The 21,467-nt window shown below is 43.0% G+C and overlaps 3 protein-coding genes across 3 annotated transcripts; 1 reads left to right on the forward strand and 2 right to left on the reverse strand.

Annotated features, from left to right (window-relative positions):
- Window positions 1–885: 885 nt before the first annotated feature.
- On the reverse strand, window positions 886–2,291 carry LOC310943212 (fas apoptotic inhibitory molecule 1-like; the record flags this gene model as incomplete). Its single annotated transcript, XM_083908738.1, has 4 exons — window positions 886–1,038; window positions 1,286–1,335; window positions 1,437–1,665; window positions 2,175–2,291. 4 exons carry the CDS (start codon window positions 2,289–2,291, stop codon window positions 886–888), a joined length of 549 nt encoding a protein of 182 aa, XP_083764864.1.
- Window positions 2,292–4,619: 2,328 nt separating this feature from the next.
- Window positions 4,620–8,575, reverse strand: LOC310943045 (ras-related protein ralB-B-like). Its single transcript, XM_083908541.1, has 5 exons — window positions 8,438–8,575; window positions 7,217–7,459; window positions 6,913–7,121; window positions 6,642–6,816; window positions 4,620–5,999 (listed from the first exon to the last, which is right to left on the reverse strand). Exons 2-5 carry the CDS (start codon window positions 7,328–7,330, stop codon window positions 5,892–5,894), a joined length of 606 nt encoding a protein of 201 aa, XP_083764667.1. The 5' UTR covers window positions 7,331–7,459; window positions 8,438–8,575; the 3' UTR covers window positions 4,620–5,891.
- A 2,038-nt stretch (window positions 8,576–10,613) lies between these two features.
- LOC310943213 (inhibin beta B chain) lies at window positions 10,614–15,960 on the forward strand (the record flags this gene model as incomplete). The annotated part of the gene is made up of 2 exons (XM_083908739.1): window positions 10,614–11,049; window positions 15,185–15,960. 2 exons carry the CDS (start codon window positions 10,614–10,616, stop codon window positions 15,958–15,960), a joined length of 1,212 nt encoding a protein of 403 aa, XP_083764865.1.
- Window positions 15,961–21,467: the final 5,507 nt, after the last annotated feature.

The raw sequence follows: 21,467 nt of genomic DNA on the forward strand, positions 1-21,467 counted from the left end.
GTGTATAGCTAATAAGTAAACACACTGGAAGGACTAGGCAATTATGTTCAATATATTGCCTAGTGTGAATTCAAATTTCAATGCAAGGCTGAAAACTTTAACCACTTCTTACAGTGTTCTTGATTTGAAATTGATTAATTGTTCAGCTCTAACTCATTGAAATGTGTTTCTATTAAGTCATGAATCATGTTGTCGATAAAATGTCAGAAAACAAGAAAATAAACAACAATAAAACAAATTCAACAGTTCATAACATGTTTAAATGGCAGGTTTATATATATATATATATATATGTATATATATATATTTACATATATATATGTATATACATACATGTGTATCTATATGTATAAATATATATACATAAATAAAAGAAAGCAGTGTCTGTACCTGTCAACTTATCTCAAACATAAATTTTAATTTTGTGACCGTGACCTGATTCAGTTGTAGAGTGTATTAACATAATAATATTACCATAGAATAGTTTACTAAAGATTAAAACATCATTGTCACTATTTTCCCCTCAACTGACACTTTAACTCAGGTTTTGTATTTTTAAGTGACGTTTGAGGATTGAGCTTTTATTTTGAACGCCAAACTGCTCTACATCCGGTTATCGTCTCTTCCATTGTTGTGCGCTTGACGCGGCCGCATTCAGGACGTGAGTAGTTGCGTGAAAGGTGCGCAAAGACTGACGCAAAAATGTTTATTCACCTGATTTAGTCACATTAAAGTATTTTTATTCTTTTAAATACAGAGTTCCTTCAAATTAAAGTAAAGCTACAAAACAGGCAGACTTGAGTCTTGATGCTTTTATTTTCTAATTTTATCCTTAAAAACAACAAAATCACGTAGAATAAAAAGAGTGAGTTCCTGCTCGCAGCATCAGTGTGCAGCAGCTGCAATCTTCTCTCCGTCCAGCAGGAGGTGGTGTACCACGCCGCTCTTCTTCTTCTTGCCGCCGCTCGTGGCTTTGATGCAGCACTCGTGTTCCCGCAGCGTGAAGCTCGTCTCCGTGCCGTCGTCCACGAACTCTCCCTGTGGACGCAAGACGCACACGACTCACGTACGTCCAAACGTGTCAGTCTGCATTTTTACATCACTTTTTTAAAACTATTTTACGAACTAATTATATTTTATTGTCTGTGTGACTTTACTTAAGTTTTTTTAACCTGGTTTAAATAAAACAAATTAGAATTCTGACTTCATTTAAGTCAAAAACGTCACCTAGCGGAGCTTTAAATGATGCATGACGTCAACAATGTTTATATTTTCATGTTTTTACCGTTGTGTCCATTTTCTGTCCGTTACACCAAACATCCATCGTGTCCTTTTCTGAAACAAAACAACAGGCTCTATATATACTGTATAATATGTTGTGAATTGACTGACTCCTCCCCCTGACTCCTCCCCTGACTCCTCCCCCTGGTCCTTACCCAGAACCACCCTGCACTCCTCGCCGTCCACGCTCAGCAGCCACGTCTTTGTCGTCTGGGCTCGCTGGTCGGTGAACTTCTGCAGGCTCCGCCCACCCACCTGCAGCGTGTACTCGTAGGCGAAGCCGCCGACCGCCTCGATGGTGATGTCGGCCTTGGTGTTGGCTCCTCCCACTGTGAACGCCTCCTTTCCGACCAGCTTGAACATCCAGTCTTTCCTGACCACTTCCTGTCACAGAGATGGCTTTTATTTTGAAAGTGTCGTCCTAAACTTTAGTAAAAGTACACAAACATTGGTGAAGACACTGTGCGATGAATATACTGTGATACTCTCCCACACCAAACCCCATAGAGAAAATCAGTGATTTTTAGCTCACAGGGACACAGGAGCTGCTGGTCTACTGCTGCCTCGTGTGGTCACTTTGTGTCACTGAGTTAAGTCTGAATTAAATATTTTTAAAGCCGAATTCTGCAGAATAAGACATGTGAAGTTAGTGATGGAGGCAGCAGTGGATCAACAACTCCTGTGAACTCCTGTGTGCTGTGATGTTAAAATCACTGGTTTACTCTATGGGCTTTGGTGTGGGAGAGTGAGGGACTTTGGTGTGGGAGAGTTTTTCTTATTTAATGACTGACATTTAGTCGTAATGGAGAGTTTTTAAAGGGTAATGCAGTGATTTTTCCAGCATTAAAACACATTTGTTCTTCAATAAGTCGAACTAAATGACTCAAACTCACCCGTCCGTTGACGAAAACAACGCGTTTCCCTGACGTGGTCCCGTGAGCAAACTGGATCCTGTAAACGCCGTCGCTCAGCTCCACCTCCCACGTGGCGACCACGTCGTCGCTCGGCATCTCTGCTCAGAGGTTTCTGCTGAGGTGAAGGTTCACAGGAGCAGGAGAAACATCTCCTCCGTCATCACGGCAATGAAGCCTCTGCGGCGCCGAGGTGTCCACTCAGCAGCAGGTGTATTACTGTAAGAGGGTTAGCTTCATGCAAAGCTGACGCACGCACACACACACACACACACACACACACACACACACACACACACACACAGTCAAAGTAAACCTAAACAAAGTAAAGGAGTCAGTTTTAAAACAAGCATGGGGCCTAAACTTGAGACTTGAGGAACACCACCATTCAAAATTAACATGAATATTCATCAATACTCACAAATAAAAGTTGTTGTTTTTTTTAAACCTAGTGAGCTTTGAGTTGACCAAAAATAAAACCAGCGCCTCCTAGTGTCTCTTCAGTAGTTTTTTGATACACATACACTTTATTTAAAGAACGACGGCTTCCTGCCTGGTCTCTTCATGTACATGACTTTAATGTAAAGGCGCCATATGTAAGAATGTGGCCAAAAACGGTTACTACATTCAAATTCAAAACACCGAGGTCTTTTAGGTTTGGTTTACTGACGTAACTGGCAACCCCGTGGTTGCTCGGCAGCTGAGACTCTACTGACTGCAATGCTCGGTAGATGGCGGTAGGTGGCGCCACATGACGCCAAAACATGATTTCAAAACATAAACATGATTTGCAGTCTGCAAAATATTTTTTTAATGCAAATATTGACATTATTCCTGAGTCTCTGTGACATATTAGGAGGATTTAGATTTATTACATAATGCACCTTTAATGCCTTTCTGGGAGGTTTATCAACATCATATCTGACGTAGACACTGGATGTGACGCACAAAATATAAATAAAACACATTTATCTCTTTTAAAAAGTGTAGAAAAACCATGAAAATAGATAAATAAACAGAGCTGTGTTAACCACAGAGAAGTTTTTTAAAGTTTGAACTTCGGCGAACTTTATTAAACCAGAGATTTTTATCAGAATAGATCCACAAGTGACAGATTAATCTGAGAATAATCTAAACACAGATAGATTATAAAACCACAGATGATAAATCATATCTGTGTGTGTGTGTGTGTGTGTGTGTGTGTGTGTGTGTGTGTGTGTGTGTGTGTGTGTGTGTGTGCAGCAGGTCGGACCAGCTTCACCTGTTTTGTCGTCGTCGTCTGATACGAACGAGCTCAGGTGAGATCACAGCGAGCTGCGGTGAAACTATGACATCATCGTCATCACTTTCCTTTTTTAAAGAAGAAGAGTGAGGTCAGAGGTCAGAGGTCAGCGTTCTCTCCTGTAGATGAAGCTTAAGGTCAGACTGGTCTCCATCTTGTGTCGTCATGGAAACCTCCTTCTCCTCCTCTTCCTCCTCCAGCAGCTGATGTGATGAAAGAAAGTGGAGAGAATATTTTTTATCAACATTAACATCAATAATAAATCATAGTTTTATTTTATATAATATATATAAAAAAATACTTATCTTTAAAACAGCTGATCCATTGACTTCAAATTGACTTATTCATTGATCAGATGATTGAACATGTTGATAGTTATTTATTAAACCTCAGCAGCGTCATGATTCTGTCCTGAAAACTTGATGTATGGCGCCATCTGGTGGCCACGCCCCCACATCAACTGAAGAACGATCCTCTCCACCTGAGAGGTTTATTTAAACATGCTTTTATTTACTAATGTTGTTTTTTTTTTTCAAGTGCTATTTTTCACATCTCAGGAAGTAGGGCTGTAGCATCAGATTTTCAAGTTAAAAGCCTTTGAGTTTGTCAAAATTAGACTGAAATCAACGCCTCAAATGTTGAAAGTTTTATATTTCAATGTTAAAACTGTTTAAGATTAGAAACTAACCCTGTATAAATGTTTTACGACAGAATTATTTATAATTTACCCTTGATGTCATGGACATTTCATCTATACATTACATTTCCAATTTCTAGTGTCTATTTACACATTTATTATGTAATCGGTCGACTTAAAAACGCTAAATAAAAGTGCAAAATTAAGACCCTGAACATTTGAAGAGTTGAATACAGAGGGAAATAAAAGCAAAAACATGATTTTAATGTGAATAATTCAATGCTAGAAAATCAAAAATCTGATTAACTTCTGTTCTAACTCAATTAAATTATTAATTTTTATTTATTTGGTTTACTTAGTGAAACAGAAGTCATCCAAAAAGAAGATTTAATGATTTTTTGGGTTAAATTATTGGTTTTCTTTCCTATGGATAATGATCAATCTGTTATAATAACCAATCGGCTCTGGGAAAAAATAATAAAATAAAAGAGTGATCGATATCTTTTATTATCAAATGGATACAAGGTTGTCTCTCTCTCACACACACACACACACTCATGCGCGCACACACACACACACACACAGTGTTCAATAGCAGATCCCTTTGAAAATCTTCAGATTATAAATTACACGTGTGTCTGTGAAGCAGGTGAACAATAAAGTTTGATACAAAGGAGTGTTTGAAGTGTCGTTACATAGCAGGAATGTGAGAAAACAACAACAAGAGAAACAAACAAACAAAAATAATGTTGGCTTAAACTACATTTTTGGCTTCTGAAACACAGCAGAGGTCAAAGGTTGGCAAACGAAGACGTTCTAAGGCACAGGATGCTTCACTCTGGCACCGTTCACAAAGTATCTGTTGTTGTTTGTGTTGTTGTTGCTGCTGCTGCTGCACGGAGGAAGTGGCCGTAAGAATGTGGACGCTGCTGCGTCTCTGATCGTCATTTGAAAATGAGAAAAAGACAAAGAGAAACAAAACCACAGCTGTGACGTGAACTGACCGTTAATGTCACCGTTTTCATTGTGTTCCTCTTTGGATTAACAGGAAGTTCAGCGACGTCTGCACTGACGTCAATGAACGTGAATGAATGCGACGCCTTCCTCATCAGCGGGGAATCAAGTGTTTTAGTGTCTGAAAAAATCCTCCTTCTTTATCACAAACACAGTTGTCACTCTCCCACACCAAAGTCCATAGAGAAAACCAGTGATTTTAAAAGATTTTAGGAGTTCACAGGAGTTGTTGATCCATCACTAACTTATAATGTCTTATTTTTTTAATTTGGCTTTCATAATCCTATGTTCAGACACACCTAGGTGACACAAAGTGACCACACGAGGCAGCAGTAGACACAGCAGCTCCTGTGTCCCTGTGAGCTAAAATCACTAATTTTCTCTGTGGGCTTTGGTGTGGGAGAGTGAGTGGTTTACAAACGTCAGTTTCCTGTTGTTACTCTAGAAGTATTGTGACGTGATTTCAGCTCGTTAAACGTGAACACGTTGTGGTTTTTGCACGTTTGTGACAGTAAAGTGAAGTAAATGATGATCTGTGTGTGTCATAAAGAGGAAGCAGCAGCAACACAACAGCAGAAGTGAGAATCCTGTCATGTGACCATCATGTGACCGTCATTACACGCAGTCACCTTCTGCCTTTTATTTGGATTTCATAGATTAAAACAGATTTGTTTGATGATTTAAAGCTGCCGTCTGCTGCTTTCATTATTCTAGATGTTATTATTATTATTCATATTATTGTTGGCACAACAGCGTCACCTCCAGGTCACAGGATGCAGCAGCGCTTCTTCTTCTTCTTGCCGCTGGGTCCGTTCTTGTCTTTGCTCTCGGCCATTTTCTTCTTGCGAACCTCCCTCATGAGGTCGAAGAACACCTGAGAGAGGAGGAGGAGGAGGAGGAGGAGGAGGAGGAGGAGACAGGTAAATGAGGGGGGCGGAGTCAGCCTCAGGCGGGCGAGGGGGGAGGAGACGGCGGCGTGTTTGAACATGATGATGATGTTTGAGTAAGAACCTGCACAGAGACACGAAACCACGACTACTGCTCCACCTTCACACCACTCACAAATATTACAGATACACACACACATATATATACATATGTTTATATGTGTGTTATTTACGTTTATTTACAAATCTGCTGAGTTTGACCATTGACTCAAATCTCATTACGTCAACTTTAACTAAGAGTTTCTACAAAGAACTGAGGTGTAACTGACCCTGAGTTCTTTGAAAACAAGCTAGTGATGCAGGAAGTGAACTTACTGCAGCTTTAAGTGCACAAACATACGTGTTAAACGCCCGATTTTTAGTTGGACTACGACAATAATTTGGTTTTCTTAAGGTCACATAAGATAAACATGTTAGTCTGACTAAAATCGAGCTAGTCTTAGTCTGGACTAAAATGTCCTCCCCGGTCTTTGACCCGGAAGCAGAAGGAGACGACGTATAACGTTCTGACAAACACGATAAAGTCTGGAGGATCCTTCCTTCGAAGGTGGTGACGTGACGTGTCCTACCTTGTCGACGTTAGCTCTGGTCTTAGCGGACGTCTCCACGTACTGGACGCCCCACTCGCCCGCCTTCCCCGTGGCCTCGTCCGTGGACACCTGCCGCCGCTCCTCCAGATCCGACTTGTTCCCCACGACCAGCAGAGGGATGGCCTCCTCCTCCTTCACCCGCAGGATCTGCTCCCTGAGAGAACATCGTCAAAACCCCCCACAACGGACGTCACAGTGGTTCACTCCAAACAGAACATGTCATGATAATAAAAGCGTCGCGTTGACCGACCTGAACTCAGACGTGGCGGTGAAAGACTCGTGCTCCGTGATGGAGAAGACCAGCAGGAAACCTTCACCGCTGCGGAAGTAGTTGTCCCTGATGGCGGCGTAGTCCTCCTGTCCCGCCGTGTCCAGGATGTCGATCTGGACGTCCTCGCCGTCCAGCACCACCTTCTTCCTGTAGCTGTCGGCCTTGGTCGGCTCGTAGTCCTCCACGAACTGCGGGCGGAGAAGAAAAGCAGGTCATTGACAGGAAACAGGAAGAAGAAGAAGAAGAAGAACCGCGAAAAGGGGGCGGGTCCCTAAAGTCTCACCTCGTCGTACATGAACTGCAGCGTGAGGGCGGACTTTCCCACGCCGCCGCTGCCCACCATGATCACCTTATGAAGGACCAGAGACGTCTGGTTCTTGTTCTTACCGGACGCCATGATTCTGGTCTGCGTCAGCGCAACAGCTCAGACCCACCACTAGAGACCAGAACCAGGAGGAACCAGGAGGAACCTGGAGCAAGAGGAACCAGGAGGAACCAGGAAGGGTTCAGAAGGACCAGGAGGAACCTGAAGATGAATTCATAATCTCATGAACGTCATAAACACAGTAACTGTAGCATCTGTACATTTATATCAACAAAACTATCTATTTATTGATCAGTAAACAAACATTATTGATTGACTGACACATGATCATCACATCTATTGTGATTATTATTAGTGAATTATTCGACGTCAGATTTTCAACTTTTAAATGTAAATAAAGTTCAGTTTAGCAGAAAATCTTTGGCTTGTTTGAGTCACACAATCGTTCACCTGATCGATCGATCGACGAAGACAACGATCGACAGATTAAATCAATGATGGGGGAAAAACACCTGGTGTTTACAGAGTAAACAAACTGTGTTAACACTGTAAACAACTGTTTTTCACCATCATTACATGAAATGTCGCATAATGACAGAGAAACCACAACAAATTCACATTTAAGATCCCAGGACAGTTTAAATAAATCACTCTGATGATCACAGTGATTAGAGAATCACTGATTAATCGATCTATCGCTGCAGCTGTAAACACAGTGACCTCTGCTGCCCTCTGTCCTCTAGTAAAGGACACAAACAACAGAGCGCGACTGACACTTTAACTCTTACACTCACACGTCACAGACTCACTGATGACGTCACAGCACAACTATTATGTTTTTTTAATAAAACAGAAGTGTGTGTGTGTGTGTGTGTGTGTGTGATCACAGCTGTCTGCTCCAAACCACAGGACACTCCACAGACTCCTCTGTTCCCGCCTCCAGCTCAAACCCCGCCCCCCTGATTGGTGGAGCGCAGATCCCGGGCCTCGCTCTGATTGGCTGCTGACGCCGTCACTCACCGTGTGCCGAGAACTCGCCAGTGAAGCAGCGGCAGATAAACGCCTTTTCTCCCCCTCACCACCACCACCGCCGCCCCGACATTAAAACACCGTCCGCGCGTACACGCTACGACAAACGCGGACGCGCTAAAGTGCGCGGCGGACAAAGCGCTGACTCACCCGCTAACGTGTGTGTGCGGCAGCCGCGGAACAATCCGCCATTAAACGGCGCTGAAGAAGAAAAGAAAAAGTTCCACAAGTTTGAAGAGAAACGCTGCTGCTGCTGCCCCACCTCACCACCGGACCACACAGAGATCGTCCACGGACGAGGCGAGCGCTCACTCTGCGGCTGAAAACAGGAGCGCGGAGTCACCGCTCACAGAAACACACGCCGAGGTCACCGGAAAACACGCGCGAGTGATACATCGTCACGTTTTACCTCCTCTCAGCGCGAGGCCGAGACTGTTAACAGGATGTGACGTCACGGAATTCCTCATTTGTACCGTGTATTATAATAATAATGTATTTGTAATTTAATCATTTAAATGTATTTGCATAAAACTAACAGCAAAACTATTTTCAAAATAAAAGTTCTTAAATACAAATACATTAATTACAAAAACATTTCTGCTTTATTAATAATAAAAAACGCATTTAATATCTAGTTTATAGTTTATATATATGTGTGTGTATATATATATATATATAACTAATTTACTCATATCAGACTGATTTATTTACACATTTTAAATTATTATAGTTAATAATGTACACGTTTTACTTGCATATAAAATAGATTTTAAGAATGAATATATAATAAAACCTTGATTATTTTTGCTAATAATACATTGATTTGTTGACATTCATGTCACATGACTTCATTCATGTCACAATAAGCACAGGGAGTAAAAGAAAAGATGAATTCTGATATTTTCAGATACTTTTGTAATACCCATATTTGGCCAAAAGATGGCGCTGTTTCATCACTTTGTCCAATGCTGTTCGCAGAGGAGCTCGGTGACAGATGATGGTCATTTAAGTGACCACACACTCACCTGTTTGTACACTTCCTGTTGTGTTTGCTTCATGATAATGAGCAGCTGACAGGTCAAAGGTCACTGCAGCTGCGCCTGTCTGCAGTGGAGCTGATTTGTTTCTGGAGTTTTTACTAACAAATGTCATAGTTGCAGACGCTCACGAGTCACATTTGACTACAGAGGCTGCAGCTGATTGGACGTGTGAGGACATTAATATTTAACAACAATTATATTTATATAACAAACATGGAGGGATGAGTGTGTGTCCACATGTTCAGGTACTTTTAAGAACATCTTCACGTCTTTATTTCACTGTTAGACAGACTTTAACAACAGGAAACTGAAGTTTGTAAACCACTCACTCTCCCACACCAAAGCCCATAGAGAAAACCAGTGATTTTAACATCACAGCACACAGGAGTTCACAGGAAGTTGTTGATCCACTGCTGCCTCCATCACTAACTTACAATGTCTTATTTCAGTGAATTCAGCATTTAAAATATTTCATTTAGACTTAACCCGGTGACACAAAGTGACCACACGGGGCAGCAGAGGACCAGCAGCTCCTGTGTCCCTGTGAGCTAAAATCACTGGTTTTCTCTATGGACCTTGGTGTGGGAGAGAAACTTCAGTTTCTTTCTTTCTTTCTTTCTATGATACGTGTCTAATGATGTGCATTATTTCAAAATAAAGGCCTCTTTGTCCGCCTGTGTATAATGTCTGGTTATAATAGCAGGGTTATTAACAGCGCCCCGCCTCCTCCTCCTCCTCATTAGCCCCGCCCCCCCTGACCGTCACCCCTGTATATAAAAGTTGAGTGTGTGTGTGTCGCGGCTGCAGAGCGTCAGACGGCAGCATGGAGACGCTCCTCTCTGGCGCAGCTCCCTCTCCTCCTCTTCCTCCTCATCCTCATCTTCATCGCCTTCCACTGCGGCTCAGTGGGAGTGAGGACCAGCGCTGTGTGGACTGAGGATGATGATGATGGTGATGGTGATGATGGTGATGTGTGGAGAAGGTTCCAGCAGGGTTCGGGTTCTGGTGTTGAAGATGATGAAGATGATGTGGATTATAACTTTGAACTGATTGGTGAACTCATGGCACGCGCTGTGAGTGCGTAAAACTTGTTTCCAAAGTGCGGGACTTTTGATGTTGAGACTTTTGCAGCAGAGTCTTCCTCTCAAACATGTGATCGAACATCATCTTCATCACTGAGCGGAAAAAAACCCAAAGCGCAGCAGCGTCACGTGCGTCAGCATCGCGCGCGCGCGGGTTTATTCTACCTGTCCCGACTTTGACTCACACAGCAGAGGGAAAAGAAAATGAGGAGCTGTCTGCTCCGGCTCTCACTCCTCCTCCTCCTCCTCTTCCTCCTCACCTGCGTCCTCTCCATCCGCTGCACCGCCGCGCCCGCCGCCACCGAGGCGGCGGAGGAGCAGGAGGAGGCGGCGCACGCGGCGCCGCGGGAAACCTGCGCGTCCTGCGGCGCGTCGCAGCCCGTGGACGCGGAGTCGGCGCGCATGAACGTGGACTTCGTGGAGGCGGTGAAGCGGCACATCCTGAGCCGGCTGCAGATGCGGGACAGACCCAACATCACGCACCCGGTGCCGAAGGCGGCCATGGTGACGGCGCTGCGCAAGCTGCACGCGGGCAAGCTGCGCGAGGACGGAAGAGTGGAGATCCCCAACCTGGACGGACACGCCATGAGCAACGAGGTCCTGGAGGAGAGCTCCGAGATCATCAGCTTCGCCGAGAAAGGTGAGGAAGACGAAGATTATGATGAAGATGATGATGATGAAGATCACATGATTTAACTTTGACTAAACTTATTACAAAACTACAAACTCAATCAACTCGTCATAGATTCTGTTTTTGTCAGATTAAAATCAGATGAAACAGAGCACGAGACACAATCTGACCCAGGAGCCGCCTTTAAGGCTTAGTTCAGGGTTTCCAAGTAGAAGTACATATATATATATATATATATATGTACTCTCTATATTCTTTCTGTTTGCTGGATTTTAAATATTTTCAGATGCCAGCGCCCTTTAAAGAGTCAACATTCAACATGTTTCTGGTCATTTACTCAGATTTACAGTCAAACTCTCCTTTCACAGTAAAAGTAAACCCTGAGTATAAATGATTGTTTTCATATGTTGAGAAGAAAAAAAATGTCTGAAAACGTGTTTGAGATTCAAAACAGATCATAAAGTAAATTGTCACATGTCTCTGCACGGATACTTCAACATAAAGAAAATACAAAAAGAACACAAATATCCCTTTAAATTCAGAGCCTGGCTCAGATTATCTGCTTCTTCTCCTTCAACACTTCAGATTATATCATTTTTGTTTTTTTTTATTTTTTTAAATTCAGTGATTTTTTTCTTTGGAGGAACATTTTTGTTTTTTAAGTTAAAGTGAGAAATCATAAAAACAGGAACTGTCCCTTTAATCTGTGTTAACACACAGGTCTGTGTGTGTGTGTGTGTGTATGTGTGTGACCATGCTGATGTTGAACAGATGTTGGGTATTATAACCCGCCAAAATAAGAGCACCGAGCGTGTGTGTGTTGTGAGGTTCTTTTCTTTCTCTCTTTACAAATGTAAATACGTTTATTTTTTATGCTTCTTTTTTATTCTTTAGTTTTCAGAGATTTGGCCAAAGCTAATTATTATAATCCAAAATCTAAAATGATAATAAAATAGATCAAAGTTTACTAAAGTTTAGTGAGAAACCGTCCAACAAATGCAAATAGTTTAGATAAAGTTTGTTGTAAGTTTTAACTCAACTTTGATGTTTTTATCAGATGAAAAATAACCTTCATCAGCTGCACTGATGTTTACTTATTTACTTATTTACTGTTTAATGTCATAAAAACATGTTACAAATGTTACAAAAAGCTACACAATGTTGCAGTGTTACAAAACAACATGTTAGCAACGTTACAAAGACGTTGGAGTTGTCGGTGTTGTGTTATTGGTGTCAGTGTTGTCGGTGTTGTGAGTGTTGTGTTGTTGTCAGTGTTGTTGGTGTTGTGTTGTTGGTGTTGTCAGTGTTGGTGTTGTCAGTGTTGTGTTGTTGTTGTTGTTGTCGTTCAGTGTTGTGTTATCAGTGTTGTGTTGTCGGTGTTATTGGTGTTGTGTTGTTGGTGTTGTCAGTGTTGTGTTGTTGGTGTTGTCAGTGTTGTGTTGTTGGTGTTGCTGGTGTTGTCAGTGTTGTGTTGTTGGTGTTGTGTTGTCGGTGTTGTCAGTGTTGTGTTGTTGGTGTTGTCAGTGTTGTGTTGTTGGTGTTGTCAGTGTTGTGTTGTTGGTGTTGCTGGTGTTGTCAGTGTTGTCAGTGTTGTGTTGTCGGTGTTGTTTTGTCAGTGTTGTGTTGTTGGTGTTGCCAGTGTTGTGTTGTTGGTGTTGTCAGTGTTGTGTTGTCGCTGTTGTGTTGTTGGTGTTGTCAGTGTTGTGTTGTCGGTGTTGTGTTGTTGGTGTTGTCAGTGTTGTGTTGTCAGTGTTGTGTTGTTGGTGTTGTCGGTTTTGTCAGTGTTGTGTTGTTGGTGTTGTTGGTGTTGTTGGTGTTGTTGGTGTTGTCAGTGTTGTGTTGTCAGTGTTGTCAGTGTTGTGTTGTCAGTGTTGTCAGTGTTGTCGTTGTCGGCTGAGGCTGTGCTCTCCCGCTGTGACCCTTTGAGTTAGTGATGTTTCTCTGTGTGTTGAGGAGCAAACACCTTTGCCAGTTGGCCCAGTTTACGGCGCTGAGCGGCTGCCAGTCGAGGACGTGGCACCGAGACAACACACACACACCAACAATTTACTCACACACACACACACACACACACACACACACACACACACACACACACACACACACACACACACACACACACACACACACACACACACACACACACACAGAGGAGAGAGGGCTGAAAATGATCAACCACGCCACCTGCTTCACCCGAACACCCACTGTGTGTGTTTGTGTGTGTTTGTGTGTGTGTGTGTGTGTGTGTGTGTGTGTGTGTGTGTTTTCTCACAATAAATGAATGGACATGAATCATCAGGATAATTGTTAATAATTCAAATGCTGTGGAACTCCCACCAACACACAGTCCTAGTGATTTACTTTAGAGAATATGTGTCTTTAGTGACATGTTTTAACTAAGTTTAGTTACATCATGTGATCACGTTAGGAAGCTTTTCTCTTCAATACAAAACATGTTGTAGCACTTTTGATCATGTAAAATCACAACATTCTGGAGCATATTTTGTAAAGTTAAGTTTTTGTAAAATTTAAATTTGTTTAGCAAAATACAAACATTCTGTAGTATTTTTGTAAACTAACTGTAACATATCTGTGTGACCTAAAAACTGCATCATTTGCGTAACTTCTTTGAAAACAAGTATATTTTCTTAAATCATGAACGTGTTTTTGAAAGTTTTTTTGTCCTAACTGGTGATTTGACCTTTGACCTCCAGCAGCTCTGTAAACTACATGTGTTAAAGGTGTGAATGACACTCAGGATAAATATAAGTGTTTTTATATCACTGTGATGTTTTAGGACGAGAGACACCAGTGAAACTGTGATGTTTCTCAAAAACAGCCAGGACTGTGTGTGTGTGTGTGTGTGCGTGCATGCATATGTGTGTGTGTGAGTGCGTGCGCGTGTGTGTGTGTGTGTGTGTGTCCGTCCCCTCAGTATAAGGTCACAGCTTTTGTGTCGGCCGTGCTGCAGCCTGAATGCAGATTGACGACCTGAACTCTGCAGCCTGTGGCACCACATTATAATTCACTGTGTGTGTGTGTGTGTGTGTGTGTGTGTGTGTGTGTGTGTGTGTGTGTGTGTGTGTGATGTAAGGACACACACTCTGTACTGTACAAACAACACAGTTTATGGTTAAGACGTAGAAAAACAACATGTTTTTTTGTTCACGTGTTGTTTGTTAAAACGTTAACGAAAAGTTTGGACTGTGAGAGAAAATGTGTCAAAGATTAAATGAAACAAACAAAAAGGAAAATCTATATTTAGTCTCAATAATATTAAATACATAATAATATAAAAGTTTTTTTTAGTTAATTTAATTTAATTTAATTTAATTTAATTTATTACTATTAATTTTGGTTTGAGGAATCATCATCATCATCATCATCACTATGTCATAAATAAAAATAGGTCACGTAACCTTCGTGCTCAGAGGGAATTGAACCTCCGGCTGCCTTTGATCTCAGTGAGTGAGTGAGTGAGTGAGTGAGGTGTTTGATGGAGGAGGTGGTGACGGACGTGAACCACCCAGCAGCAGAAGACGTTCACCTGCTGCTGCAGTGGTGGAGGAGGTGTGGAGGTGTGGTGGAGCAGAGTCCTGACGGGCAGATGAGTGGTTGGTGCGTGTGGAGGCTCGTTCTTCTTCTTCTTAGCTGTTAAATCTTTTTTTTTCTTCAAACTGTCAATCTCTGTTCCTCTCACTTGACTTGACTCAGAGTTCAGGAGGTTCAGTCCTGATCATGAGCTCCATGATGATCTTCTCCTCCTGGCAGCCGTCGATCAGCTCGTCCATGTCCACGCTGTCATTGATCCATCGATCGATTGATTGATTAGAACCTCTCGTGTAAAGCTTCAAACGAGGAAGTGAAGTGTCCTCAGAGACGTTTCATAAGAGACTTCCTGTGTCGGCTGAAGAGCCACGCCCACCTTTAGTCTTTAGTCTTCAGTTGAGCTGAGCTGCTGTTGACAAAATAAAAGCCCTGCAGATTCACAGAAGTCTTCACTCTCTCACAGTCTTTGTCTCATCAGTTCAGACTCCTGAAGATCTCAGTGCTCAGCCTCTGAATCTTCGCGCTCTGTTAACCCTCAGTAAGGTTGTCGTGATGTTGTTGATGAACGCTTGTGTTGTTGTGTGTCTTTCCTCAGACGACATGGTGACCTCCAAGTCCAGCCTGTTCTTCCTCATCTCCAGTGAGGGGAACCAGAACCTCCACGTGTCTCAGGCCACGCTCTGGCTCTACTTCAAGCTCCTCCCCTCCGCGGCGGAGGCGCGGCCGCGGCGTAAGGTGACGGTGAAGGTCTACTACCAGGAGCCCGGCCTGGGCAGCAAGTGGAACCTGGTGGAGAAGCGGGTGGAGCTGAAGCGCAGCAGCTGGCACACCTTCGCGCTGACGGACGCCGTGCGGCTGGTGTTTGAGAAGGGCGACCGGCGGCAGAACCTGGACGTGCGCTGCGAGGGCTGCGAGGCCGAGAACGTGGTGCCGGTCCTGCTCAACCGCAACGACGAGTCGCACCGGCCCTTCCTGGTGGTGCAGGCGAGGCAGGCCGACAACAAGCACCGCATCCGCAAGAGGGGCCTGGAGTGCGACGGCAGCAGCAACCTGTGCTGCCGTCAGCAGTTCTACATTGACTTCAGCCTCATCGCCTGGAACGACTGGATCATCGCGCCGTCGGGCTACTACGGGAACTACTGCGAGGGGAACTGTCCGGCCTACATGGCGGGCGTTCCCGGCTCCATCTCGTCCTTCCACACGGCCGTGGTGAACCAGTACCGCCTGCGCGGCATCGGCACGGGCTCCATGAACTCCTGCTGCATCCCCACCAAGCTCAGCACCATGTCCATGCTCTACTTTGACAACGAGTACAACATCGTGAAGCGGGACGTTCCCAACATGATCGTGGAGGAGTGCGGCTGCGCTTGAGCGCGACCCGAAGGAACTTGGCGATATCGCGTCTAAAAGACGAACATAGAGACAGAATATTTATGGACGACAGAGAGACAAACAAACGTGTGTCATACGCACATATCTACACGCACTCATGTACGCCTGCACAGAAACTTGTACATATATTTATGTTTGTTGATATATTTTTGTCATGTTCTCTGCTGGAAGACTCTTTCTGATTCACCAAACTTCCAAAATCCCCCCCAAAAAAATCCACTTTTGGGAATCAGTCGGCGAGGAATGCCGACGGTCGACGTACGCGACCGTTACCAGCTAGCCTTTCCACAGCGGCGTGGTCCCTGCTGTCGGCCATTTTAGTTAGAGTAGATAAACGTGTATAAAGAAGAAGCCTTACACCAGTCCACGATTTAACGATGCCTCTTTCAGGACGAGCACTGACGATGTCTCCAACGCACGGCACTTGTTCGCGCTTAGGCTAACTCTGTTCCGCGATGTTTGAACGAATTCCTGAAGATGCTGAATCACATCTTCGGATTCTGGAATATTCTCTGTCAGTCATCTTGGTTTTTCAGACACACTCTTAACTCTGACGCTAAGGTCAGACGTCACATGTTTAGCACGATCGTTGCCCCGAAAGATCGACCGTTGTGTCGCGTTTATTCGCGCGTCAGTGAACGACAATCAAGGCCTCAGAGGCCTCCAGACCTTCCCCACAGAAAAAAGTCTTGCGAGCTGAGTAGTGACGAAGATGTGATTTTCGTGGTGTTGCGGAGCTCCGCCCATCTTCCGTCCACCGCGGTTCAGCGCTCTGTGATCGCCTAATCCGACACAGTGACCATCAGACGATAAAAGATCCTGAAGTCTGACTTCAGCCTTAAGCTACAATCACGTTAGCGACCACAAATCAAACACACTTATTAAGTTTGGTCACTTGATCGTCTCTTTAGTCTCAGAGAATTCAATTCTGTATGAGGGTTCTGGGTCAGTTCATTAGGAAAAGTCTCATGGTTTGATCATTTTTCCATGATTTAAACGTTTGTGGCTTTGTTGAGTATCTGAGGGAACCATCGAGCAAACTTCTCCACAGATAATAGCCTTCAGATTTACAGCCAACAACTCAAACCAGGTTCCAGATCAGTCCAGATCAGTCCAGATCAGTCCAGTTCAGTCCAGTTCAGTCCCAGACGAATGAATCCAAGACGTCCAGATCAAATCCATTCCTCCACAGGTTTTCACTTTGACTGACCAAACTTCCAGTGACTCTGTCTAAATGATGGTTGATTCTACGTTATAGCGTTTGTAAAAAATAATTATGTATGGATGTTTGTTTTTGTTTTTGTTTTTTTAAAAAAGAAGAAAGGATCTCCTTTAAGAAGTTGCTCAAATCAAAAATGATTTCACGCGTCTTACGTTTTACAGTCAAGGACAGTGAAAAGTTGCCATATTTTGCTCGGTTTAGCGACGACGACGACGCACACTTTGATAGATAGCACTTGCAGATTGAAATGCCTTTTGTGAGCCCTAGGTGGCGCACCACTGCCCTACAGCCCTTCAAAAAGAAGAAGAAGAAGAAGAAAGAAACAAGTGCCGCATGAGCTATGCAATGTATAGAATAAGAACCCGAACACCAGACAAAGCTGGAGTTAAGCTCGAGTGACAAACGATCACCAATACTTGAAAAGTCAGAGTGGTGAGCAGGGGGCGGAGTCAGTGTCAGCTCCCAGGCAGGAGGGGGCGCTGATGAGACATCGACGACATCGACTCAAAGATAATTTATTTCAGTCTACAAAAGAATAATGTTTTCTTTAACTGCTTCCTCCTTTGTGGCGTTCCTCAAGGCTCCGTTCTCGGCCCACTTTTTAAACCATGTTTTCTATCGTAAACCACGACTTTTACACTGAAGGGACATTTTCATGCAGCTGGGTAGTCGTACAGCCAATAGGAGGAGCCCTCCTTCACCAAGCTGCTTTGTAATAGGCCGAATTTTCCCGTCACAAAAGCAAGGAAACAAAGCGAAGGAGGAGGAGCTTATATTTAAACGCCTACTGCAGCTTTAAAGTGGCTGAATGACACGTTTGAGTCACTTGTTCTGGATTTTTTTCTGCCGTCCGTGATTCTAGATCAGTGAATCAAACACGTGACACGTTTAAGTGATCATGTGACGGACATGGGAGCCTAAATAAAAGCGTCCCGGCGGAGTTTCCTGTCTCCGCCCGTTTGGCACCGAAACACACTTTGAGACACAGTTTGAAGCTTCAGTCACTTTGAGGTTTTCAGGTTAAACAGAAGCAGCAACGACGACCTGTTATTTCCTCACTCTATAATGACACACACACACACACACACACACACACACACACACACCTGAGCTGGCCCCGCCTCCTGTCCTCTCTGACCCGACTCTGCTCACCACTCCAATCTCTCACTTATTCTTTAAAGCGAAACGCTTGTTAGAATATTTGCACTGAGGACTCGTAATAATGATGATAATAATAATAATAATGATAATAAAATGAATAGAAACTGCCATTGAGTAAATAAATAAAGACATTATTTTTATAGAAGTTAAAAATTGAGCTCTGTTCAAATGTATTATACCTAAATCATGGAACCAAAGAGGCCAGAGGTGGCGCTGTGGAGCGATGTTGTTGTTGTTGTTGTTGTGAGGCCTAAACACTGTTATCAGGGTATAATATCAGTCCATTATCTGCTTAATCTCTTTTCTATTTTCTACCTAGACATAAATATTTCATATTTTTTCATCAGATTCCTTCAATATTCTTAGTTTTTCCTCTGTTTTTTTTTTGTGTTCGCGCTTGTTCCAGAATCATCTGTAGGTGAAGGTGAAGCGGGCGCCATCTTGTCTCTGTACAGTCCACATGTAACATATGAATATGCTTTTCAAATATTCTTTGTCTTTTGTTATTGTTGAGAAATAAATTTTCTTATTACCAAACGTATGAAGTTTCCTCTCTGTGATAAACTCAGGGTTTTCTTCTCTTCTGCTGATTACAAACCACCTGACGTCACATTTAATAAACGCTCTTTAAACTCTCAAACTCAACTTTCAAAATAATCACAGCTGCTGATTTACAGTCGCTGATTTGAAGGAATTCTACTCGAGAACTGCTTTAGTTGTCGTTTATGTTTATGAACTGGAAAGAAGTCACAAAATACTGGGAAATACTGAATATTTACTATATTATATTATCTTACACATATATAGATATATAGATAGATATAATATATAAATATATATTACACACATTCATAAATTCATGTTGTTAAAAAAAAAAAAAAAGTTTGAATAAAATCAAATCTGATGCCATAAAAACAAAAGATCAATGATGCAGATTATGACTAAATCTGTATTTAATATTTTAATATTAATATTAAAGTAGGTTCATAAAAATCTATAATTGAAACATTTATTTTTACTATTGTTTCAGTGAAGTAAATCTACTGATTCTTTTTATTTATATGTTTAGTTTTTTCTTCTTCTTTTTAAATCAATTTCATACATTTAAAAAATGTAAAATCAATCCTGGATTAAAGTGTAAAGTGTAAACTTGTATCTCTTGAGCGGTGTTTTTAATCCCTAAAAAGAGAGATGTTCTTCTCAGCAGCAGCAGAAACAGCAGCAGAAACAGTAGAAACAGCAGCAGAAACAGCAGCAGAAACAGAAACAGCAGCAGAAACAGCAGCAGAAACAGTAGAAACAGCAGCAGAAACAGCAGCAGAAACAGAAACAGCAGCAGCAGAAACAGCAGCAGCAGAAACAGCAGAAGCAGAAGCAGAAACAGTAGCAGAAACAGAAACAGAAACAGCAGCAGAAACAGAAACAGAAACAGCAGCAGAAACAGAAACAGCAGAAACAGCAGCAGAAACATCATCAGCAGCAAAAACAGCAGCAGCAGAAACAGCAGAAACATGAGCAGAAACAGCAGAACTCCATGTGTCCACTCAAAGGTTCCTAATTATACCCGAGCTAATCTCAGCAGGACTTCAGGGGTCAAGTGTTTGACCTGTGGGGGTCGTGACCTTTGACCCCTCGGGGAGGAGAGTTTGTGTTTGTAAACAGGTCCACACTGTAACCTTCATGTAACCCTCACGTAACCTTCATCATCACCACGACACAGAGAGAAAGATGATGATGATGATGGACAGGTTTGAGAGAGAGAAAACTGTGGCCTCTTAATCTGACAGGTGAAGAACATGAGGAGCTGCTGCTGTTTCTGCTGCTGCTGTTTCTGCTGATGTTGCTGCTGTTTCTGCTGCTTCTGCTGCTGTTTTTGAGACACGTTACTGTTTTTTCCCTGAAGCTGAAATGAACCTGGATCACACACAGACAGAGTGACACTCAGCAGCTGCAGTAATCAATCAATACGACTGGTTAAAGTTACAGTTAAATCTGATTATAAATCACAGAGGATGAATTTAAAGGAGGAATAATTCATTAAATATGTCAACGATAACTTAATAAATATGTTCACGTCTTTATCTTCACTGTTAGACACAGTTTTCACACAGGAAACTGAAGTCTGTAAAACCGCTCACTCTGCCACACCAAAGCCCATAGAGAAAATCAGTGATGTTAGCTCACAGGGACACAGGAGCTGCTGTGATGTTCAAATCTTTTAAAAATCACTGGTTTTCTCTCTGGGCTTCGACAAAGACGTGAAACGTGACTATTAAGACGCGGCAGAACCTGTGAATATGAATGAGCCATAATCAGCAGCAGCGCGGCGTAGATTACAGAGCTGTGACTCTGCGGCCATGATGTCAGGTGACACGCGAGAGCTGTTTCATCATGTCGTCGCTCGGCATCAGCGGCTCCACCACACAACGCAGGAATGTTAATGAGCGGGGCCGCCGGCGACACACACACACACACACACACACACACACCGGTGTGAGGGCCTCGTGGGGACCAGCACCGGCTCCTGCTGAGTTATGAGACAGAGCTGCACATGCAATTTGTTTGAGGACTGTGAGATCGTGAGGAGCCGTCAATCACACGCTCGCCGTGACTGACGGCGTGGAGAGGCTGTCGCCCCGAGGCCAGGGTTTGGAGACGGGAGCTCGGGACACACACACACACACACACACACACGCACACGGCAGACGATTACACAATAAAAACAAGTCAGTGTGTAAACAACGACGAAACTGTGTGTGTTTACAAGTCAATTCGCCTCCTCGGTGATCTGCACTGAGTCACCGCAGCTGCCCCCTGCTGGCAGGCGATGAACGACACCCGCCGTCTTTTATATACAGATGATCAGAGCCGCAACTAACGATTTTTCTTGTAATCGATTAATCCGTCGATTATTTTATCGATTAATCGACGAATCGTTTGGTTCATAAAATGTCAGCTAATGTTAAAAAACCTGAAATGACGATGTTCTCAAACGTCTTTGTTTTGTTCACAAACTAAGATGATTCAGTTTTAATGATTTCTTTGTTATGTGGAGCAAAGAAACAAAGAAAATATTCACATTTAAGAAGCTAAAACAATCAGA

The sequence above is a fragment of the Microchirus variegatus genome (assembly GCF_963457635.1).
Source record: "Microchirus variegatus genome assembly, chromosome: 22".
NCBI lineage: Eukaryota > Metazoa > Chordata > Actinopteri > Pleuronectiformes > Soleidae > Microchirus > Microchirus variegatus.